Raw genomic sequence first — 22,848 nt, forward strand, 5'->3', positions numbered from 1 at the left:
AAAAAACCTGTACCATGTAAATTACAAATAACCTCTAACAAGATCAAGATATTTGTCTGTTGTTTCAAACTAGATATGGAAGAATGCAGGCCTATTATCTCATGAAATGATTGTCTGTGTAAGCCTGCTGCTTTTTCCAGAGGAGAAAAATTCTTAGCACTGAAGTGTCCAAGCAAAGAAAGCTGGGGATACTTGAATTAGGTATTAAGTGTCAGTCTGATAAAGACTAGAGATATTTCATTTCATTTTGTGCTAATGTTTAATTAAAAATCTGTTAGCATTAGTAAAGACACTTAGCTTTATTTTAATTTCAGGTATGAATACCAACCTAAAATAGACTCTTTCCATTGAATCATACATTTTGAATGTGATACTTATTCCTGTATTTCAGAGGGAAAAATGATAAATATTCTAGTAATCTAATACTCATAAATTTGGTTAATAATTAATTTCTTCTTCAAACTTAGGAATGCCTTTACTTTGTTAAAGTCATATCTCAGGGCAGATCTTCCAAATTCCCTGTATATTATCTCCTAAGTTTTTGTAATTGTACTTTTACACTACTCATTTTGTTTTTCAAATACAATGGATATTTTTTTCTGGAAAATTTAAAGTTTATTTATTGATTTTGAGAGAGAGAAGGAGAGAGAGAGAGAGAGAGACTGAGAGAATCCCAAGCAGGCTCCTGTTGACACAGGTCTCAGTCTCCCAAATCGTGAGATCATGACCTGAGTCGAAATCAAGAGTCAGACACTTAACTGAGACACCCAGGTGCCTCTGAAAATTTAAATTTGTATGTATTTTTTGTTGTTTTGGAAGGGGTTAGTAACTTATCTTTGAAACCCATGCAAAAGACCAGGACCACAAAATTCCCCCAAAGTAATTATTTAAAATAAATAATTATTTACTAATTATTGTAAAATAAATTGATTGGTTGGCTGCTTGCATGAATTGTTGCTTATAAAGTTAAAAATTCTCAGGGTACCTGGGTGGCTCAGTTGATTACATCAGACTTTGGCTCAGGGCATGATCTCACAGTTCATGAGTTTGAGCCCCACGTTGGGCTCTGTGCTGACAGCACAGAGCCTGGAGCCTGCTTCGGATTCTGTGTCTCCCTCTCTCTCTCTGCCCCTAACCCACTCGCATCCTGTCTCTGTCTCTCTCAAAAATAAACATTAAAAAAAAATTTAAATTTTAGAGGAAGGAAAAAGTAAGAAAGGTATTTCATCCTTCAATTTCACCTTGAATTCCTTCTTTTTTTTTTTTTTTTTTTTTTTTTTTTTTACTATTAGGAACTGGAATGCACCTATACAGGTGATGAGTTGAAAGGCAGATGCAAAATCAGACAGGAACCTGATTTTGCTGATTTTTTTTCTTTCATTTGCAAAATTTAACCGATTATTTGAATAATAATAGACTTTATCTTCTGATCAACAATGTTATTTGGAGGAGGAAGACTGGTGAACTGTGTGTACCAAAATCATTGTATCTGTAATGTTTTAAATTTTAGTGTATTTTGGAAAAAAAACAAACTGATGATATGTGACAGACAGACAGTTTGGTTTTTAAATTAGTTACTTAAATTAGTTATTTATATCTTTTAAATTAGTTATTTTTGGGGAATTTTCTGTAATGATTGGCTAAATGTAATACTTTGAATTTCTTTTGCACTTTAAAAGGTAAGTGCTCAGAAGTGCCTATTTTGACAATTTATATGACTGTCATGATGGTAAGTAATCATACAGTTAAGCCTACTGCTTGCATTAGACTGTTTGATAATACACGGCCATTATTACCTTTTTATGTTATTGGCCAAAGGAAGAAAATCTAGTTATTGGAGTTATATGCAATGCTCAGCATATTCAAATAATTTAATGTGCAAGCATGGAAAGGTAAAAGTGCATACTCTTTCAGTGAGTTGTCTTATTAGTACGGGGGATGGCAGTACTATTTTTGCTTGGTGTGTAACGTAATTTTTAAAAGCATTTCAAGTCAAGTTACATTCATTTCTCATTAACTTAGTTCTGAAAATGTTGGGATGGATCCTGATTTTTCTCTATTTGCCAGAGAGGTAGCACAGATACTGACTGGTCCTGGTGGTTCCCGGCAAGTACGTTGTTCTGCAGTGAATTGGGTATATGAAGGGTAACTTTATGAAAGTTAGCTGTCATTTCTCTTAAATGTCATTTCTCTGTTAAAAAAAATGTGGACCGTAACATTACTATGTGTCCTAGGGCAATTGAGGAGAATGAATAATAAATATCAATAATACTGTTGTGTGGATACTAAAATGGAACAGCACACTCCAAGCCTCCTAACATAGAAAGTACACAATGACTCTGTTTCCATAAATTTAGATTCAGTGCAGTATAGTTTCAAAACATGTCCATATTAGCTAAATAAATTAGACTGAAAACTGGCTTGAATCTAAATAAATTAATTTATCAAATTTTTCTTTCACTTATTAGCAAGTTTTTAACATTAATGAAATAAGAGTTTAAGAAATGTATCTTGCATTCACAGTGACAATAAATAAAATGGTGAGTCACCGATTTGTCTCCCTCCCTTTTCTCTCTTTCTCTTCATATGTCGGAGTTCTAGAAGTTCAGACTTCTAACGAATTTTCACTGGCTACATTTACCTTTGGGTTCTTAGTTTGGAGTCCTGATTGCAGAGAATCCAGTTGTAGGTATTCCCTCTGGTGGGATAAATCTTCCATATTCTTGATAGAGAAAAAGAGCACTATAGGAGGAAAGCCGAGAAGAATCTTCTAAGACAATATATCTGGCTGAGAGATGGCCAAAACCAACCAACCGACCAACCAACCAACCAAACAAGCAAACAGACAACCAAACAGAAAAGAATAGAACTCCCAACTCTCCCCACCACTACCACCACTGGAAGAAAACAAAAAGACTGGGTATAAGCTAGGGTTGAGATAGAGACTGACCTTACTGAAGAGAATGGACTAATTGCAGGTATTAAAGTCAGCCACTCAAAGTTTGAATTTTTTTCCCTAAGACATCAACTTATGGCATAATTCTATGCCATTGCCAGAGAGAAAGCACATCTAGCATTCAGGGGCACCTTGGTGGCCTATGGACTCCAAACTTCAGCAAAAATAAAAAAGAGAATGCACAGCATTCTCTACTTTGTGTGCTTTTCTAGATAACAAACAGCACTCCTCTTACCTTTTGATTATTTCAACATTCTTCTTTCTTCTCAAAGCTGATTTTCTTTACGATTCATAAATTAAATGATTAAACTCCAGCATACAAGTTATTATTAAAATTATCAGTGTTGTTTATGAAAGAGTTAACATTTGCAAAAGGTTTTAATATACAGACTCGTTACTTTCAGAACAAAATCATCTAAGTCATCCTAATTGAGCTGTAGACTTAAAATGCTTGCTTACAGGATGTGGCTGTTCTTGCTCTCTCATTTCGAATTTAAAGTAATGCTAGCTTTTGCTAAATGTGGTAAGAATTTCTCATGTTTTTATTATGCCTTTAGTAGCAAAACACAAATGTCGACCACACTATACTTGTATAAAATGTATTATTTTGAAAATCATTGATAAATACAGTTATTGCCATACCTCATGCACTTTGAAAATTCCAAAGCCATAGGTGCTGTCAGATAACTTTATAAGTGGTGGCTTAAAGTGCTGTTGCCTACTTCAGCAATGTAGAAAGAACCACACCATATATTCTGTAGAAGGCAAAGCTATCAGAAGCGATGTCGGTATGAAAAGGCTTAAAGTGAATTATTCACCTCTTAACACTCCCTTGTGTTCAGTCTGCTGCAAAGAGAATGCTTACTATCAATGTGAAAAGCAGTGCCTTTGAATTAAGGGAAAAGTTCAACTTGTTTGGCTTTGTTTTCACCCCAATGGCATCAATATGTGCAGTCAACCTTATGTCCGTAATTCAAAAGAATTTTCAAAATTCCACTCCCCTGTGCCCCTGGATGAGGAAAACACTGATCATCTTAGTATAGCTGAAGCTGTAACGATATGATTTAACACCATAACTACACATCCAACCCCAAATTCGTGTGTGAGAAGCCAGTTTTCTCATAATAATGACTTTAAAGAGTCGAAGTATGTCAAAGACATACTTTCATTTCTCTTTAATAATTCCTATGCTAAATCAATACCTCTAGAATGAAACCTTTCTTCATATTTGTATCGCAACCTTTGGGAGAGTCTTCTTGTATTCGACATAAATATATTACAAATTTATCAAGACACTGAAGCAAATACGCTTTTAGAACCTGGTACAAAATGCTGCGTCTTTTCCTTCTCAGTGTCTAATCTGCTGTCGGTCCTTTTCAGTGTATTTTTAATTTCAAATGTTGTAGTTTTCATTTTTAGAAGTTCCATTTGGGTCTTTTCTATATCATCTACTTCTCTCCTTTGGGCCCAAGATGAAAATGATACAAGGGAGGTACTTAGGGCTCAAATTTTAAGAAGGCACTTGCTCTCAAAGCCAGGCTTTTACGTTCTTGACCATATTTTTAATATTCTAATATTTAAGATTCTTGTTGGTTAATTCCATCATCTCTTTCATGCCAGGATCTGTTTTCATCGATTGATTTTTCTCCCGGCCATGGGTTATATTTTCTTAACTTGTTGCAGACCTTATAATTCTTGGTTGGGTCTCAGCTATTGTGAATTTTATATTGTTGAATGCTGGAATTTTTATATTGCCTCAGGTCTGAGCTAAACGTATGTTTGTGGAATGAATTTACCCACTGAGCCTCTGTCTCAAAGGTCTCCTTTCTGGTAAAGAAACAGACATAGAAAGGTAAAAGGATAGCAAGGATGCCAGCAGTTTATAAAGCACTGCCTCCTACATTTCCACACCAATGATTCTGGAAATGTGAGAGCTGTTTGTTTTGTCAAAAATTGTTCTCTCCATAGGAAATTTCCTGACTGCCCCATGAGTCTGTAATGGGAAATATAAGAGAACACTGGCAAATTAGCACCAAGGTATTGTGGACATATTTATCACATAGTGATTGGATTAATCACAGATTGAATTCCAGAATTTACTGAAATAGCATCTGTGATGAGAAAGACTAAACCATACAATCCACTTTCTTAATGATTGAATTATTTTTTTTTCTTCCTTTTGCAGGGATACCTTTGAAAATAGTTTTCTGATGTTTTCTTTCTTAGAAATTAATTAGAAATGGGATTCAAAATGATGATGTCTTTAATTTTCTTATCCATAATTGTCTCATTTCCTAGAAATCCAAATATTGTTTTAAAATTGCTCAGACTTTCCTCCATTATCATTATTTCACGATTATTACAGTGCTGCATGCAGGACTTAAAAAATGTAAAAGTTATAATGGAATTGTAGTAGATAACTAAGAAATTTTCGTGTATTATCTCATATAAAGTATAAAACAACATCTTTTAAATAGTATATGCTAATTTTACCACCAAAGTTGTAAAATTATTTTGAAGGTATTTTAATACAGTTTGGTATATCTTAGATGATAATCATTTCATATTCAATGTGTTTACACTCTTTACAAATATATTCTGTTCACTCCCAAATGTAGAATCGATACACAAGGTATTTTCTTAAAAAAAAACAAAAACAAAAACAAAAACAACTCACCGTTTCTGAGGATGGATCCCCGTTCTTCGCAATATAGCCATGTTTGTTTCCTGCATTGAAATAAAAAGCCATTCCTTTGTTGGGGAGTCTAGCTGGCTTATTCGGTAAAGCATGCAACTCTTGACCTCAAGGTCATGAGTTCAAGCTCCAGGTTGGGTGTGGGACCTATTTTTACAGAAAGAAAAGCCATCCCTTTGCAATAAATTGTGTCTGCAAACTTCGTTTGAAGTATTTATGTTATGGTTGGGTAAACAGGAACTGCACACAAGGAAAACATCTTTGAAAGAAATGAAAATTTAGCTAAATAATTCATATTAAGGTGACTGTCTTATAGAGCTGTTGCTTGGGTTTGCTAGTGTGGCTGAATAGATCTCTATATCCTGAATCCATTCGTAGTCTGTCCCAATGAATACGGAATTTCTACATAGGTTTTATAAGTTGGCTTTGTATAATTTTTTAAAAGTTCAGAAACACTCCTTATTGAAGAAACTTAATAAAAGAGCTTATAGATTTATAATTCTCTGTGAGGCAGAAGGATCTTCAGCATATATGACAGGCAGATAGCGCCTTAGGTTTAATTTTCGAATTACCTTTTTGAGCATATAGTAATGAACTTGTTTTGAATGTAGAGTTCCATGTATTTTTAATCATGTACATATAAAAGCTTCATGAAACCACCACCACAATCAAGATAGTAAACAGTTCAGGAGTTGAAAATCTTCATGCTGTATCTCCCTTAGGCAGTTTTAAAACTTGCCATCCACTGATCTGTTCTATGTCATCATAGTTGTTGGTTTTTTGAAAAGTTTTATAAATGGAATTATACAGTGTGAAATTTTCTGTGAGTGGCTTCCTTCAATCACCAAAATGCTTTCGAGGTGCATCTAAGTTGTTGCGTCACTAGTTTTTTTTTTTTTTTTTTTTATTGCTAAATAGTTGTCCAGTGTATGCATGTACCACAGTCTGTTTATCTATTCACCTATTGAAAGATATATGGGCTGATTCCAGTTTTGACAAAGAGGGCTCCTGTAAATATTTATGTACAAATCTTTCAAATCTTTGTGTGAACATTGTTTACATTGCTTTAAAGTAAATCCCAAATGGCTGCATCAGTCTGGATGTGTTTGGTTTTTGTTTTTTTTTTTTTTTTTTGGCTATGGATTATGCTTTTGGTATCATGTCTAAGAACTCTGCATATTGCCAAGTCACAAAGGTTTTCTGCTAGGTTTTCTTAAATGTACAGGTTTACATTTATATTTAGAGGTGTGGTCCATTTTGATACATACATTTGATACATACATACATTATATATGTGTGTACATCCATACATATGTATAACACACACACACACAGAAAGAGAAGGAGAGAAGTGTAGTTTAAGGTTCATTTCTATTGAATTATCTATCGAATTGCCTTTTGAAACTGTGTCAAAAATCAATTGGCCGTATTTCTGTGGGCTACTTATGGACAGTCTTCTCTGTTCTATTGATCTATGTGTCTTTTCTGTCTACAGTACTACACTGTCTTGATTAGTGCAGCTTCATAATAACTCTTAAAATAGATAGTGTGATTCCCTCAACTTTATTCTTCTTTTTCAAAATTTTTTTGGCTATTATAGTCACTTTGCTTTCCATTATGAATTTTAGAATCCTTGTCTGTATTTACAGTGAATCATGCTGTAAATCTGAATGTTGTTATATTACATGTATAGATTATTTGAGGAACATTGACAGCTTTACCTTGCTGAGTCTTCCACTCCATAAATGCAATATATTTCTTCATTTATTTAGATCTTCTTTGATTTATTTCATCAACTTTTGTAATTTTCAGGGCACAGATTCTGTACTTGTTATTGAAAATATTTTTTTCTAAGTATTTGATTGGTAGGCAACTATGATAAATGGATTGCTTTTGAAAGTTCGGTTTTCAATAGTTCGTTGCTAGAATATTGAAATATAATTGATTTTTGTGTGATGACCTTGAATACGGCAACCTTATTTATTGGTTCTAAGAAGTTTTGTTTCCAATTTGTTTTTTTTTAATTCCTTTTCATTTCCTGCCTAAACAGTAATATTATCTGCGAGTATAGTAACTGAGAAATTTCCCCTTCCTTTTTAATTTATCTTTTATTTATTTTTCTTGCCTTGTTGAACTTAATGGGTCTTTTAGCACAATGGTGAATAAAAGTGGTGAAAGCAAGGGTGAAAACTTTAGTCTTTCACTGGTAAATATAATATTAGTTATACATGTTTTTTGTTTGTTTGTTTGTTTGTTTGTTTTTTGGTAGATGCTCTTTATACAGTTGAAGAAGTTTCCCTCTCTGCCTTTGCTGAGAATTTTTATCATTCATAGATGTTGACTTATGTCAAATGCTTGATACATTTTAAGAATTGCTATTTTTACTATTTACTAGTAAAAAATAATCTATTTGACTCCTTTTACTATCCACTTTCTATTCAACTTCTTTAGGCATATGTAAGTGGTCATATCAAATTAATCTACTTCAACAAATAAAGAAGTTACCCAATTTGAGCCAACGTGGTTTAGTTTCAGTAGGTGCCTTCTTTTGGTCTTTCTCATAGATGCTTTTTTAAATCATGATTTGTTTTCTAGAGTTATAACAGAAGAAGCAAATTGTAGAGTATGTAAATATATCTTCGGATATACCTGAGAAATAGCTTATTATTGAGTACTCCTGATAAAAATTCTGATTTTGAATGTCATTTATAAATTGACTACAATTTGCTGAGTACTCCTGGAGAAATGCATAAAGGCAAGTAATCAAAGAAACCCTTCATATCATGCAGACTTATCCACTTTGTATGTTAGTTTAATTGATTACTTGCTTATTTGTGTTTTCAGTACAAAGGAAAGTAATGAATACTAAGTTTTCATGTTCATCAAACAAAAAAAACAAGAAATGAACAAAAAAATGAAACTAGGAGAATGGACTCAGTTTTATAAGATAGTTCAGATCTGTTTTCTTACGAGCAAATAATCAGTAAAAAATGGCCAAACTTCTGTCTTTTATTCCAGACTGAACTAGACTAAAAAGATGATCACATTCTAAAGTTTTTAAAGTGTCTATCTTGGAAGTTTTCTGTAACTACCCACCAATTCCGAGTACTTTTACAAAATAATAAACAAATTATATGTTTAAAAGTAATAGTTAAAAGTCACTGTGTTCCAGTTGAATTTGAAGGGAAAACATTAGTGTATATGATTAGTTTGTATGGAAGAGGATAAAATTTTCAAAGATATAAATATTCATGTTTAATAACTCTGATGAGTCCTAAAAAACTACAAGTGTCTGACCTCAAGTTTTACCTTCTTCTTAGACTTAAAAGTTAAGATTTATAGATATGCAAGGTAAAACGAATTTTTTAGAGTACATTATCGGGAAATATCTTAAAACCCTTCCATTTCTAAATTAAATGATGCTGTGGTACATATGGCTTTTGTTTTGGGTCTATTTTCATTTTCCTATGCAAATACAGTTATTTTATATTCAGATTATTTTAAATGAGTTTTCTGACACCCTTGGAGCCTGGATAATGAAAATGTTATTTTCTATATTAAAACCAGTGTGGTTTTTATAGTGAGTTAGTTATATGTTTGTTAAAGGCCAAATGGCTATTTCATTATGGTAATCATAAACACACACACAATCTTTCAGGATTCTACGTATTTAATGGATAAATGCAGGCACTATTAGTAAACTTCTGATACTCTGCTACTGATTAAGCTGCAGATTTTTAACAATTGTATTTTGTGAAATTCTATAACGATAAACCAATCTTTCTTTCTTTCTTTCTTTCTTTCTTTCTTTCTTTCTTTATTTCTTTCTTTTTTCTTTCTTTTTTACCTCTCTCCACGTCATTCCTCCTCCTGTGTATATGTATCTTTTTGTTTCTCTCTTTCTCTTCTCTACTTTTCTCTTGCCTTTCTCTGTAATTATATTTTTCTCCTCTTTCTTCCCCTTCTAAAATCCCTTCTCTTATGACTTCCTCTCGTTTTTCGATTTTCATCAAAATAACATTTGGTAGCAACACCATCGCTCAGTGGTCATCAAACACTCTGATGCATCCATGCAAACAGACATCGTACAAACATACATATGCACATGTGCACGTGCACACACACATAATTTAAAAATAGCTCTTCATTCGGTGGGAAAACGTATTCTATTTCTTAGTTCAAGTCTTTTATTTTATTAGAGCTGTTTAGAACTTTAACAATAGGCAAACATTTTTTTTTTAATTTTTTTTTTCAACGTTTATTTATTTTTGGGACAGAGAGAGACAGAGCATGAACGGGGGAGGGGCAGAGAGAGAGGGAGACACAGAATCGGAAACAGGCTCCAGGCTCTGAGCCATCAGCCCAGAGCCGACGCGGGGCTCGAACTCACGGACCGCGAGATCGTGACCTGGCTGAAGTCGGACGCTTAACCGACTGCGCCACCCAGGCGCCCCTAGACAAACATTTTTAGATACTCTCCCTAGTAGAACAGTGGAAGAAAAGTTTCCTTATCTGTTTCCCTGTGTTTAACTGAATAGGGATCCTATCCTATCCTGTGATGCTCCACCTAACTAAAGCCATTATGATCACAAAGTTACTTATAATAGCACTTATGTTTTCTAACTAGAGTTTCTACTTTGATTTATATTTTACTCTCTCTGTAATACTCAGGATTCTGTTTTTCTGAAGTGTTCTAAGATACTCATGGCCTAGTCTGTAACCGACAACAATAATAGGTTGCATACATGTTTTTGATCAATTCAAAAGAGGAACTTGATTTTATTAAGCTAAAATGTGGAGTTTCTAAATAATTATAGTTTTAAAAATTAGCAAAATTCTGTTGCAAACATTTTTGCCCCAGTGTTGTTTTCCACTATTATTTTTACTAGAAGATTGTCACCCTTAAAAACTGATAGTTTGCCCTTATGGAAACAAAAATTAAGGTGCTTCACAGAACCTAAACGCTAATAAAACATGTTAATGAAAAATGTCTGCTACCAAATGCTAGTTAAAGCAGATTAGAAGTGAGAAATGCATTGACCTTGTTTACCTTCATCTTTGCATTTTGATAAAGGTCATTTGAGCACCGACAAAAGATTATAGATTCAGAAATTTATGAGGCTATTTCCTGTCCCCAAGCTTTTAACAGACAGTGAAACTTAGTATTTTAAGCTATTACTCTTAACATGTCCTTTTCCCCCCAATAATAAATAGTTCCCAAAAGCCACATAATTAAAATTATTTCATGGGAAGAAAAAAGAGTACTGTTAGTTTAATTTAGCTTTATTTATACGGAAACACATATTGCACTACGTTAAGCCTTACCTTGGGCCCTCTTCTTCATGAATCGCATGCTCCTGTGTCACTGATACTTACATGCTGGATAATCTTGTATGAATCCATAGCTGCTTCAGGGCACAATGGTGTGATATGAAGTGATGCTGAAAACAGGAGAACCTTTGTCACTGAGTCAGCTGCAAGAAGAAGTGATGTGTATGAATGTACAGTATAGGGAGATCTATGAAAGATCTAGTCTCTTTCTCCCAAAAGACTCTGTTCCATGATACAAGGAGAATTCAGTTCTTTTTGGCAGACCTCCACATCAGTTTGGAAGCAGTAAAAACAACCACAAAAACAAGCCTGGTTTCTCAACGTCTTTACTCTCAATATTTTAAGTGACATTTTATTTCTTATTTTTACTTCACTTTGTTTTCGATAACCAGCGGTAATACCCCTTTCCACTGTATAGTTTGAGTTCAATGCCATAATAAGAATGTAGATGAGAATGAATTATAGAGAGGAGTTCAACCATATGTTCCGTGCTTGTAATTGTTATTGGCAAAATTTGAAGGAAAGGCCCTGCATCTCTTAATTGAGGAGTGGATGCCTTTAAGTGATGCTACATGGAGGGCGTAGAATCCCAGCAGATGATGCAATTATGTTTAAAAATGAGTATTATTAAATAATTCACACTTTTAATATGGAGAAATTAGGTCATTTTTTCACTCCTCCCACAAATGTTCAATCTTAATATCTAGGTAATGAAACAACGCAGACAGTGTTATCCATCCTGGTAGGAACAGAGAATGCCAGTTATGACAGGCTCATTGTTTACTTTAACAGGTAATTTGTGGACCGGAATCATTTAATTGTTCTGAGTACATAATTACATGTCAGCAATTTCCAATTTAATTAAAATTTACAAATCTGAAGATTAAGGGAATTTTTGAATTATTAATCATTTTTCCACTAGGAAATCTTGTTGCTCTGCAGGAGATTTGTCCAGTGTACAACTATACGTATTTTTTTCCTTCTCTTTCGCAGACAGACAATTTTCCCGCAGAGCCCAATTACATGGGCAGCAGGCAGCAGTTTGTTCAAAGGTAAGGCCTATTAAATAACTTTCTCGGCTTCCCCATTTGCATTCGTGTCAAAATTGCTTTGCAAGAGACTACACTTCAGATTCAAACTCGTAGAGACAACACTTTCTCTTCTTTTTCTTTATATGTATTTCAGTAGCTCCACGTTTAAGGACCCAGAAAGAGCCAGCCTGAGAGACAGTGGGCACGGGGACAGTGATCAGGCTGACAGTGACCAAGACACTAACAAAGGCTCCTGCTGTGACATGTCTGTTAGGGAGGCACTCAAGATGAAAACTACTTCAACTAAAAGCCAACCACTTGAACAAGGTGAGTGAAGCCTTCCAATGCTTACGACGTGTAAAGCTTAAGCAATCATTATAAACCTATTAGTACTAGAGTCGCAGTTTATCACGGTGGAACGGACCATTGATAATATATCAAAAGAAACAGCAGATCCCGAGCTTGTCCCAGACAGAAAGCAACTATTCAACACCTCAGGAATAACAGAAAAAGGAAGGCCATGGATATTAGTCTGTAACCATCTTAAAATGACAACTTGACCAAAGTCACCAGATTGTTCTTAGCTTTACAGACATTCCCCAACCTGTCCCATTTTGTGTTTCATTAGCAAGGAAAGCAGGGCATATGTTGGCTAGATATGCACATTCTAATATACTAACTTACAAGATCAAATTTAGTAAATTCACCACGTTTAGGTAAAATGAAAACCTGGTTGGAATTTTAGAGCTTATAGCAGAGTTTGTTTATTTTTAATGTGCATTTTAGCCTCAAAGTAGTTTTTCAAGAGTTAAATGACAGCAAGCCAGAATTTTGGCTCCTTTTTTGATTTACATCTAAATGTACGTGGGTGTCAAATAAATATGTACTTGTTTACCCTGATAGAGATAAAAAAGAAATACTTCCTAATAATACAAATGTTTTCTAAAAGTCTATCTTCAACTTATCCATTTGATATGCCTTTTTATTAGTTTTGATGCTTTTATTGTTTCAAGCACAATGAAATATTTGCTAATGATTCACCCAGAGAATTAAGCTATTCTGACATATAAGACTTAGGCACTGTGAATAGGTTTTTATGTCTAATTATAAAAAATGAAAAAAACTGTTGTATAAATCGGGTTTCAGAATTGCAAGTACGTATTATATTAGTTAATACTAGTTTTCAAAGTATAATAGTATTTAAATATATCTAATATTTATTATTTCAGTTTTTTAGGGAGAAACTACATTTAAACTTTGTGAACATAGTCATTTATTCTTCTAATTCAGTTATTGATTGTCAATTCATAGAAAGTAACCTTTTGCCTGTAGTGAAGCCTGACATATTACATATGTGTCAATAGATATTATTAATTTCTCTAATCTAAAATTAAAATTCATTTTAATACAAACACATTCACACATATGTGAATTCAATACAGAAATAAATACATAGGTTCATAATAATATATATGCAATACAGAAATAAATACATATGTTCAATAAAATATAATTTATATTTCTGCACTAAATACAACATCCTGAATTTATTTTAAGATTGGCCTCCAAAAAAGCCTTTTTTGATAAGTCATAACTGCCATATACACCATAGCAACTTTTTGTCCAACAATGCAATATTGTGTTTTATAGTAATTGAATTGTAATTCAATTGAATTACAATTGAATATTGAATTGAATATTTATAGAATATTCATAGTTCCTACAAATTTGAATGTTTACTTAAAGTGACTTAAGTGATCTTGATGGGTTTTAACTATGTCATAGTATAACGTGAATTTTTTAGACAAATTTTAAGTAGTGGATTGTTGCATCTTGATATGTGAATACAGAACCTAACATAGACTCATCTTTGTGTGTAATAAAATGATTGATGGATAATACATTGGCTACTTTTTGCAAAGCTGCATAGAGTAAGTAAAGAGTTTGCATTTATTATCATATTTCATGAGAAACTTTGTTAATCAAAGAAAAGTTTATATGCTGTTCACATTAACTCTTTAAATTATTTTCATCCAACTGAGCAATATATTTGATGGGAAAGAGCAAAGGCCCCTATAGAAAATGGAAGTGGTTTTATTTATGCCTAAAGATGTAATTTATACTGAAAATCTGTTTTTTCAATTTTAATATTAGAAGATAATACCTTAAAAAAGTAGGCCATTCTTAGAAAAGCATATATTTGGTATATATTGTAAATAACATTCTACATAAAATAATTGCTAGTGTAAGAGTGAGAATGCTAATACAAATGTGTCCTGGAAAACAACTAGTTTCCACACATCTTTCTTAATAAATATGGGAAAGTTATTATGAATCTACGAATTATAGAAGAAATACGGACCTCTAAAACATGATTTTGGAGGATTAGGTAAAATATTTCATTGACTGGTTGACTGATTAATGTATTAGTTGGTGTATTTAATAAATATCTATTAAATCCTTTCAATACTTGAGGAAAGTTAGTTTCTTCAGGAACATCAAAAAATAAATTTGACTTGGAGCCTGCCTTCAAGAAACTGTATGTAACTAGTAGAGATGGGAAAGCTCTCCCTCTCTGTCTCTCTCATCTGTCTCCATTTTTCATCTTCAGTCTCCCTATTTCTTTCCATCATCTATCATCTTTTTTGTTTTCTTCTTTCCTTCCTTTTTGCCTTCCTTCCTCCCTCCTTTCTTCTTTCCTTCCTTCCTTCCTTCCTTCCATTCTTCTTTTTCTTCTTTCTTTCTTTCTTTCTTTCTTTCTTTCTTTCTTTCTTCCATCTATCCATGTTTATACTTATCTATCTACCTATATAGATCCAGAGAAGGAGACTAGCATTTACTGAGTTCTTACCATTTACTATAAACTGCGTTAGCTCCATTTCATTGTTAGCTTATTTAACCTGAAAACTCTAAAATGCTTAATCATTTTTGTCTCACTTACAAGAAAACTGAACGTATAGAAAGTATATTAATCTGCTCAACAGGTTGGAATTTTATGCTACATCTAGATATAGCTAAAACTTGTGTCTTTTCTACACAACTTTGTCTCCAAATGTGAGAATTTGCTCAGACATTCTGATTCACTGCTATGACTAGATATCAAATAAAATTGAAGAATAAGTTAAAACCTGAGTTCATGTATGCAAACCTTACGGGAGAATATAAGAATAGCTCATATGCATTGAATGAATTATGCAGTACTTAAAACTTATTATCCTATTTAGTTTTCATTGCATTTATAGATAAGGAAGTACTGCTACTCTCACATTTAACAGATACTAAGAAATGTTCTCAGTGTTCTGCAGTTATAAGCAGTGAAGTCAACATTAGAAATAAAATGACATGCCTTCAGAGCCCGCCCTCTTACCCAATGCTTTATACTATTCACATAACGAACAGTTTACTCAGAAATAATTTTAAAATGTTTGAAGAAGCCATCAGCCATTGTCTTGGTCAATGTACTCTGTTAATTTATTTGAAAAGCGTCAAGAGAAGCAATGCCAAATTAATTCAATGCACACCCATAAAGAATAATTTTCTTTACAGATGAAAGATGATGACAGCCGTATTTAAGCAATTATCTCATGTCAGATTTCAAATATTAAACCCTAATCTTTAATACCTTCAAAAATCTCCTAAGAATCAAAAGTAAATTTTCTCTTAGGAGAAAGAAACCAAACACTAAACAGAAAAAAACCCATTTATGAGTCTTTTTTTCTTTCTAAAAATTTGTAGTAGTGCCTTAACACATTTCAGTTAAAACAATCAATAGCATATTATATTTTATAGTTTTTGTATTAGCTTATTTGATTTCTTTCCTTGTTTAAATTTTCTCTATTAAGAAAAATGATGTTCTATTTCTAACTCAAAATATTTCTTTAGCTTAGAAATTAGAATTAATTCCAAAAATAATCTTCACATTTTCAATGGAACTTTCTACTAATAATGGTTTTCCTTTGCAAATGATTTAGGCCTTTGAGATCTTCTATTATTAGTTCAAATATTACTTTTTCTTCTCTTTTGTGCAGACTTTTTCCATTTGTTCTATTCCTGATAATTATGTTTATTGCTACCATCGGTTTAGTCGTCCCAAATACATAGCAGTAGTATGTGTTGCTCATTATTTTAGCAAAATATTTGAAAGAGTTCAGTAGTTAATTGAAGGTGTGATGGATAGCACGACAGCTGGGGAATAGCCTTAAGGATTTTATGTTAAATCCTCTAATAGAAAGAAGTGGTTTTAGTTTCTCTAGTGGGACTAAAAAAAATTCTCAAAGAATGTACTTAGTTTCTTTCTATTTGATTGCATCTTTGTGCCCTGCCAGTCTATTTGTCACTTAGATTTTCTCCATACTCCCTTTGTCCAATATTATAGGTAGGTAGGTAGGTATCTACCTAGGTAGATAGGTAGGTAGATAAAGCAATCCACTTTGACTTCTTTCAGAAAACATCTGTACTTTGGAGTTTCTGTCCGTTACAGAAGTCTGGTAAAGTATTTTGATTGTGAGCAATAACTTTTTCTTCTTTAACAACATTTAGTGAACTTTCCCTAAAATTCAGTAGTCTCTCTTGATTCCCAAATAATAAATGTGCAGTTTTCATAAATGCTGTCTGGTGATTTCTTTGAGCTCTTTATTGATAACTCAGTGACTGTTCTTAAGTTTTCAAGGGTAATCAGTCTTCTGCTATCTTTATAGTTGACTGAAACCAAGTTCGTGAATTTAAGCCAGAAGCTAATGGAATAGCATTGCACCCTGTAAGTGTTGACAACCTTGGCTAGGGACAGCAATAGAAGCATCACCGTGAGGGAAGCTGATGCCCTGTTAGGTGGCCAACTGTCCATCCCTTCCTCTGTAACTGGATTCCAGGACTTTTCTGTTCCTTAGAAGTTGCTTCATTCAAGTTCTTTCTCATTTCTCCTTTTATTTAATTGCCTTATAATTTCTTTCTTTCTTTCTTTCTTTCTTTCTTTCTTTTTTTTTTTTTTTTTTCCTATTCAATTCTGTGCCTCCTCTGTCCTCTCTCTTCTGCTAGAAAATCTGTCTTCTTAAATTACATTCTGGGTTCAAAACATTTCAGAATAGAATCCCTGATTAAAATCTAATAAAAATAAAATCAATAGAAAGTTGAGAATAATAGAAATACAAAATAAGCTAGGTTTGCTCCAGTGAATTCAGTTTTAAAACTAAATTACATTCTTAAGGGTTGCCTTCCCTCTTCCCAGAGGACATCCTGGAAAACTACAAAAACTAAAGCTAATGGATTTTTTTGTTTGTTTGTTTTGTTTTTTTCAAGTCACTGTTTGAATTTTGCTTGTGGGCCCCATATTTAAAACAGGATTAGGCTAGTTTAAAGACTGCAGTATTTTTTATGTGATTTCAGAGTTTGGGGAGGCTCTGAACCCTACTCTTTCAACATCGCCCTCCCTAATTTATTGCATAATGACTGCAATTTCACCATATTTCTAATTATGTCTGGAAAGGAAACAGTTTGAGGTTTCTACAACCTATACTTTACCACGGAGGAACAACTTAAGGAAGAAATAATAGGGAAATGGGAGAACACAAGGTGAAGCTCTTGTCCACCAGAGTAGGGGTGGAGCCATACATACAGGGTTTGGAAAGGAGTTATTGAGAAAGGATTAGGACACTGAATGCAAACTTGACCTACTTTGCAATTGCCCCTAGAACTGACTAGTGATAGGACCGTACTTGGATAGTACTTTAATATTCTCAAGCTTCCGTTCTGCTTTCTATTCTGCACCTATGGTTACTGCAGCTGTGACCCTTCCAATCAGTCGATGTCTCTTCCCAGACCTTCCCATAACACGCATCAGCATATTGCTTCTACACAAGTAAGGACACAGAGGTGATGACGACGTCCATCCTCGCAATCTCTGAAAATACTTTTAAAAAGAAATGCTGCTGTAAACTTATTAATATCAATTTGTCTTATGAAGGAAATGGAAAATCACTGCCATATAGAGGGATGGGGAGTGTGGAAAGCAAAAGGAACAGTTGACTATTTAATACCAGGAAGAAATCACTTACGAATTTTTAAAGGCACTGCTGCTTTTATGATTCAAATGTGTGGCATTTAAGAAATTGTATTATTTGCCAAGAATTCTTATTATATCAAGCCATCCAAGTTTGTATTCGGCTGCATTTAAGAGCACCTTAATGTCAACTTTTTCCCCCTCTTGTGCTGTCCTAGGACTTTCAGAATTCATCTGGCTTTAGATTTTACTGGATAAAATATTCCCCAAACTATGAGCAGCTTAAGTTCATTTTTGATTACCAAACTTTGCAAATGTCCCATAGTTCACCTAACTTTAAAAGTTTCAATGACATCTCTTTCTCATGTGCAAACATCTGTTTCTAGAATCCAGCAGCTGGTATCATGAAAATAGAGAGATTTTATCACCCTCACATTTGTTCTCATCGTAAAGCCTCCCTAACAAGTGTTGCATGATTTACTATAGATTCAATGTGATTTTATGTTATCTTGCTTTTAGTAATGACTTTTGCTAAAACACTCCAAATGGGGAATGTTGGGACAGTAGTTCCCAAACTTTTAGAATCTCATTTTGCCTTGGGGCAGGGGAACCCTTCCCAGCCTTAGAATTATTGTTTCTTTCAAACACTGGGATACAACTAGAGGATTTTGGTTTTTGTGTGGTTTTTTAATAAGGACTTTTTTTCATTTTTACAAATAAAATTGTATATTAATATTATGTACATTTCTATGAAAATAAGAGTATGACATAAACGATAAACTATGACAATCAAGCATGGTTATTAATTCATCTGTTAATTAAGAATTGTGAAAAACTAATGTTGATAGGTCTTAAGCTTCTTCAAGAAATTTTCCATTATTTCACTTTAAACCCATGTTCCAGTATTGCAGGTTCTCCGTTCTTTTGAAAACCATATGAGGAAACGTTAGGGTAGGAAGATTCCTTGAATCCTTGAAGCATAATTCCCCTGTTTTATAAGTAAGAAAACAGATTCAATGAGTCTTAAAGTTAGAGGCAGAGATAGTGCTAGTTCTAGGTTTATCGTTTGCTGGTCTTGAGTTCTTTGTATCCTTCATGCCATTCCTGTAATTCATGGTAGAGAGACTTCAGCGTCTCCAAGCAGGTACTTCAGATTTGTCAAAACACTTCATTTTTTTATAAATCTGAAGATGTAGGCAGTTATGCCTGAGAGCTTAATTCTTGATTCTTTCATGTGTATTGAATAAATATTTAACATATAAGTATATAAATATATATTATATATACATTGAATAAATGTATTGAATAGAAGCCCCAAAAAGTCAAAAAGATGCATCATACCAGATGTAGACAGTGACACTATTGTGTTATTTGTCACCAAGAATAAAGGTGTATATATTTCTCATCTAGGCACAATATCTACACTTGTAATTGTGAGTCCCTGATATTGTCTCAGTGCACCGAGGGATGATGGTTCCGAGGAGAGATTTATTTAATCACTTATTTATTTTTTTTCTTTTATGAACAACTGTGCCAGGGATGCAAAGACAAAGTAATGCACAGGCTGGGTTCTGCAGGAGCTCACACTCTAGTAACAGACTTGGACGTATAAGTTCTGAGGTTGGTGTAGTGAGAGCCATGCCCTGAGTATGCATGGAGTCATGAGAAAGAAAACCCAGCTGAGATTTAAGGGAATCAAAGAAAACTCCTGGGGAAGGAGACATTTGAGTTGACTGGTTGATTCAGAAAATGTTTACCTGTTTGGGGAGGGAGGATAAGAGGGCACTCTAAGAAACACAGATGAAGTAATGTATGGCAAGTTGCTGTTGGATGCATGTGAGTAGGAAGGTGTGAGATGAAAAATGGGGCAAATGAGACCGAGAGGTTGTGAGAAGCCCAGTGATGAGACAACTGACAAGGAGCCATTGGAGGTTCAGGTGGCAACAGTGCAAGTCTCATTTTATTTTTATATTATTTTTTATTTCTTTAGAAAGAGAGAGAGCACGAGCAGGGAACAGGGGCAGAGGAAGAGAGAGAAAGAAGCAGGCTCCATCCTTGGCACAGAGCTGGACGTGGGGCTCAATCCACGACCCTGAGATTATGACCTGAGCCAAAATCAAAAGTCAGAGGCCCAACCAACTGAGCCACCCAAGCCCTCCCAAAGTCTCATTTTAAAGAGATTATTTTCTGTCAATGCCTGGGGAGACAGGGATACACTTAGGAAGCTGAGGAAGTAATGTAAGACAAGGCAAATGAGACCCAGAGTAGTAAAGAGGTAGCAGGAATGGAATTAAGTGAAAGATTAAAAACTTTTTAGAATATGACAGTACTTTTATGGTTATAAAAATTTGCTTATTATTCACTTGAAATTGATTTTGAGATAATGGTTTCTAAAGGAAAAAAATCATTTAATACCCAAATAAATGGACTATACCTTGAATTATTTAAGTCTCTTTTTGTGTAATTTATACCATATATATTAAATAACACACAAATATTTGAAAGTTTCAGCATTTTCTCTAAATTGACAATACTGATTTGTATGCTGAAATCAACTTACTAAAAAAACTTCACCATTTAAAGATGATAGAAAAAAAAAATAAAAAATAAAGATGCTAGGACTAAACAGAAATGAAACAAAAAAACTTCAGCTAACCAGAGAATTTTTAGAAAATGGAGAGGCAGTGTAGAACGTGGTATCATAATGAGTCTGAGAATCATGACTTGGGTAACTAAGTTCAGTTTACCAAAGTGGAAAAGACAGGGTGAGGTCACCATGGGGAAAATATTTGGGAAGTAAAAAAGAGTTTAAGGTGAATATCAGAACAGGCAACTGGAAAATATAATTTGGCAATCAGAATAGAAGTTTGGAGGTATAAACTTGGACTATCCTATGGACATAGGATCATGCATGAAGTATGTACATTGATGAAATATGTCATTGGGAGAAAAGAATCCAGGAGACTAGAATCCAGGATTATTGGGAAAAAAGGATCCAGGACAGAATCCTGCAGCATTTAGAAGTTGGGAAGGGAGAAAGTTCAATAATGGTTCCACCTGCCAAGAAACATGTGCAGTATGTTTGTGACAATCCAAAATCTGGAGACATCATGGATGAGTTTTATGACTAAAACCTAGAGTTTTTAGACTTCATTTCCAACCAAATATCATTGAGAGCCAAATTAAATCAATACATTAAGTAAAGTTAGATAATACTGTTCTTGTTAAAAACAGGATGATACTGAGAAAGTTGTTTTATGAGTCAACAAACAAGCTCAGAGTAAAGTCCCAAACAGGTGACCTGGCACTACTGGGATAAATGTATAACTTCTGGAGCTCACTTGCTTTGAAAGAAGGAACATTCACTTGGAATCAAACGTTCTGAATTTTTCATGTAATTCAGTAACGCTTTCTATAGTATCATTGTATATATGGCACTATCTTAATTGCTATGTTGTATATTTAGTCAACAAATATTCCTTGGGTTTCTGGTATGTGCCAAGCGCTCCCCCAGGTGTTGAGGATTGAATAGTAAGCAAAACAAACATTCCTTCACACTGAGCTTACATTCAAATGATGACGAAATAGTCAAGTGAACTCTCTCAAGACTCACAAAATCCATTTTCACAGAACTGGTAGTCTAGTAAAGGAAGTGAAACATGTACTAAATATAATAAAATGTAGAAAATAATGTGCTATTGATTAGGTGTAAATGAAAGGGTCTGAGAGTTTCAAAACGAGGATAGAATATTGATAATTATTCAATGAAGACTTCATACTAGAGATGAAATTTTAGCTAAGACTTAAGGGATGAACAAGGTTTTTACTTTGAGAGATAGAAGAAGCACAACAAATACATAAATACAATCATGGGATATGGAAAGTGGATTTAATATTTGGGGGATAATGAATAGTTCAATGTGTCCAGAGGAGGGACAGAAGGAAAAAATGCTGAAGAAAACAGAAAAAAGGTGATCAGTAAGGAAGGAAGGAAGTAGGAAAGCCATAGAGTCATGGTAGCCAGAGATGGATAAGAACAAACATTTTGATTCTTTAGAGAAATCCAAGAAAATTAGGCTCAAGGAACAGCTATACAATCTGATAACTGACAGACCACTCTTGATTTTCATGAGAGGAGTTATAATGGAGTAATGAAAAAAGAAAAGGGATTTCAGAAAGATAGACTATGAAGTAAGGTCAGGAATTGGAGATAGCAATTTCTCTTATTTCAAGACTGGCGAATAATGGAATAAGGGAAAGACAGGGAAAATAGTAACTAAGGAAGATGGTATTATGAATGGAAAATGCTTTAATCATTTAAGATAACTAATTATTAATATACTGAGGCAGAGGATCCAATTAGAAGGAAATATTGAAGGACAGGACTGGATAGAGGATATGCATGGGAGTGTAATGGAGATGCTAGCCTTAAAGTAAAGATCAACTCATTTTCTGTAAAGGAAAGAAAGGAGAAATAAATTAAAAAGATCAATGTAAAGGTGAAATGAAAATACTTATAGGGAGTTCATTATAGGGGGGGTCCAATCTTCTCTATAAAGTGCAAGGCAAAAGACATCAATCTCATTATTTCACATAAGCCTTTAGAGTATATAAATGACCTCAGATTTGTGAAAAACCAGGGACATCATGAAATTACCAAAATATTCTACTCCAAAGTGCACATCTGTCAAAAACAAATATGGATGGCTGTTATTTTATATTTATATTTGTTAAAAAAAAAAGAAATAGGAACATGTTATATAGCAAACTAAATATACATATTTATATTTAACCAAATATATTAACATTCAAATTTGCTCCCCTGGTACTTTCCAATTTC

At 33.7% G+C, this 22,848-nt stretch overlaps 1 protein-coding gene across 3 annotated transcripts in view; it reads left to right on the top strand.

Moving 5' to 3' along the window:
- PCDH17 (protocadherin 17) overlaps positions 1 to 22,848 on the top strand; it is a 100,226-nt gene that overhangs the window by 24,822 nt on the left and 52,556 nt on the right. For 2 of the 3 annotated variants that reach the window (XM_045478371.1, XM_045478358.1), the window contains 2 exons: positions 11,976 to 12,034; positions 12,168 to 12,340. In XM_045478371.1, coding sequence (XP_045334327.1) covers positions 11,976 to 12,034; positions 12,168 to 12,340 — 232 coding nt within the window. The remainder of the gene's footprint in view (positions 1 to 11,975; positions 12,035 to 12,167; positions 12,341 to 22,848) is intronic. The other variant, XM_045478365.1, reaches the window with a different exon arrangement.

This window comes from Leopardus geoffroyi, chromosome A1 (genome assembly GCF_018350155.1).
Source record: "Leopardus geoffroyi isolate Oge1 chromosome A1, O.geoffroyi_Oge1_pat1.0, whole genome shotgun sequence".
Lineage (NCBI taxonomy): Eukaryota > Metazoa > Chordata > Mammalia > Carnivora > Felidae > Leopardus > Leopardus geoffroyi.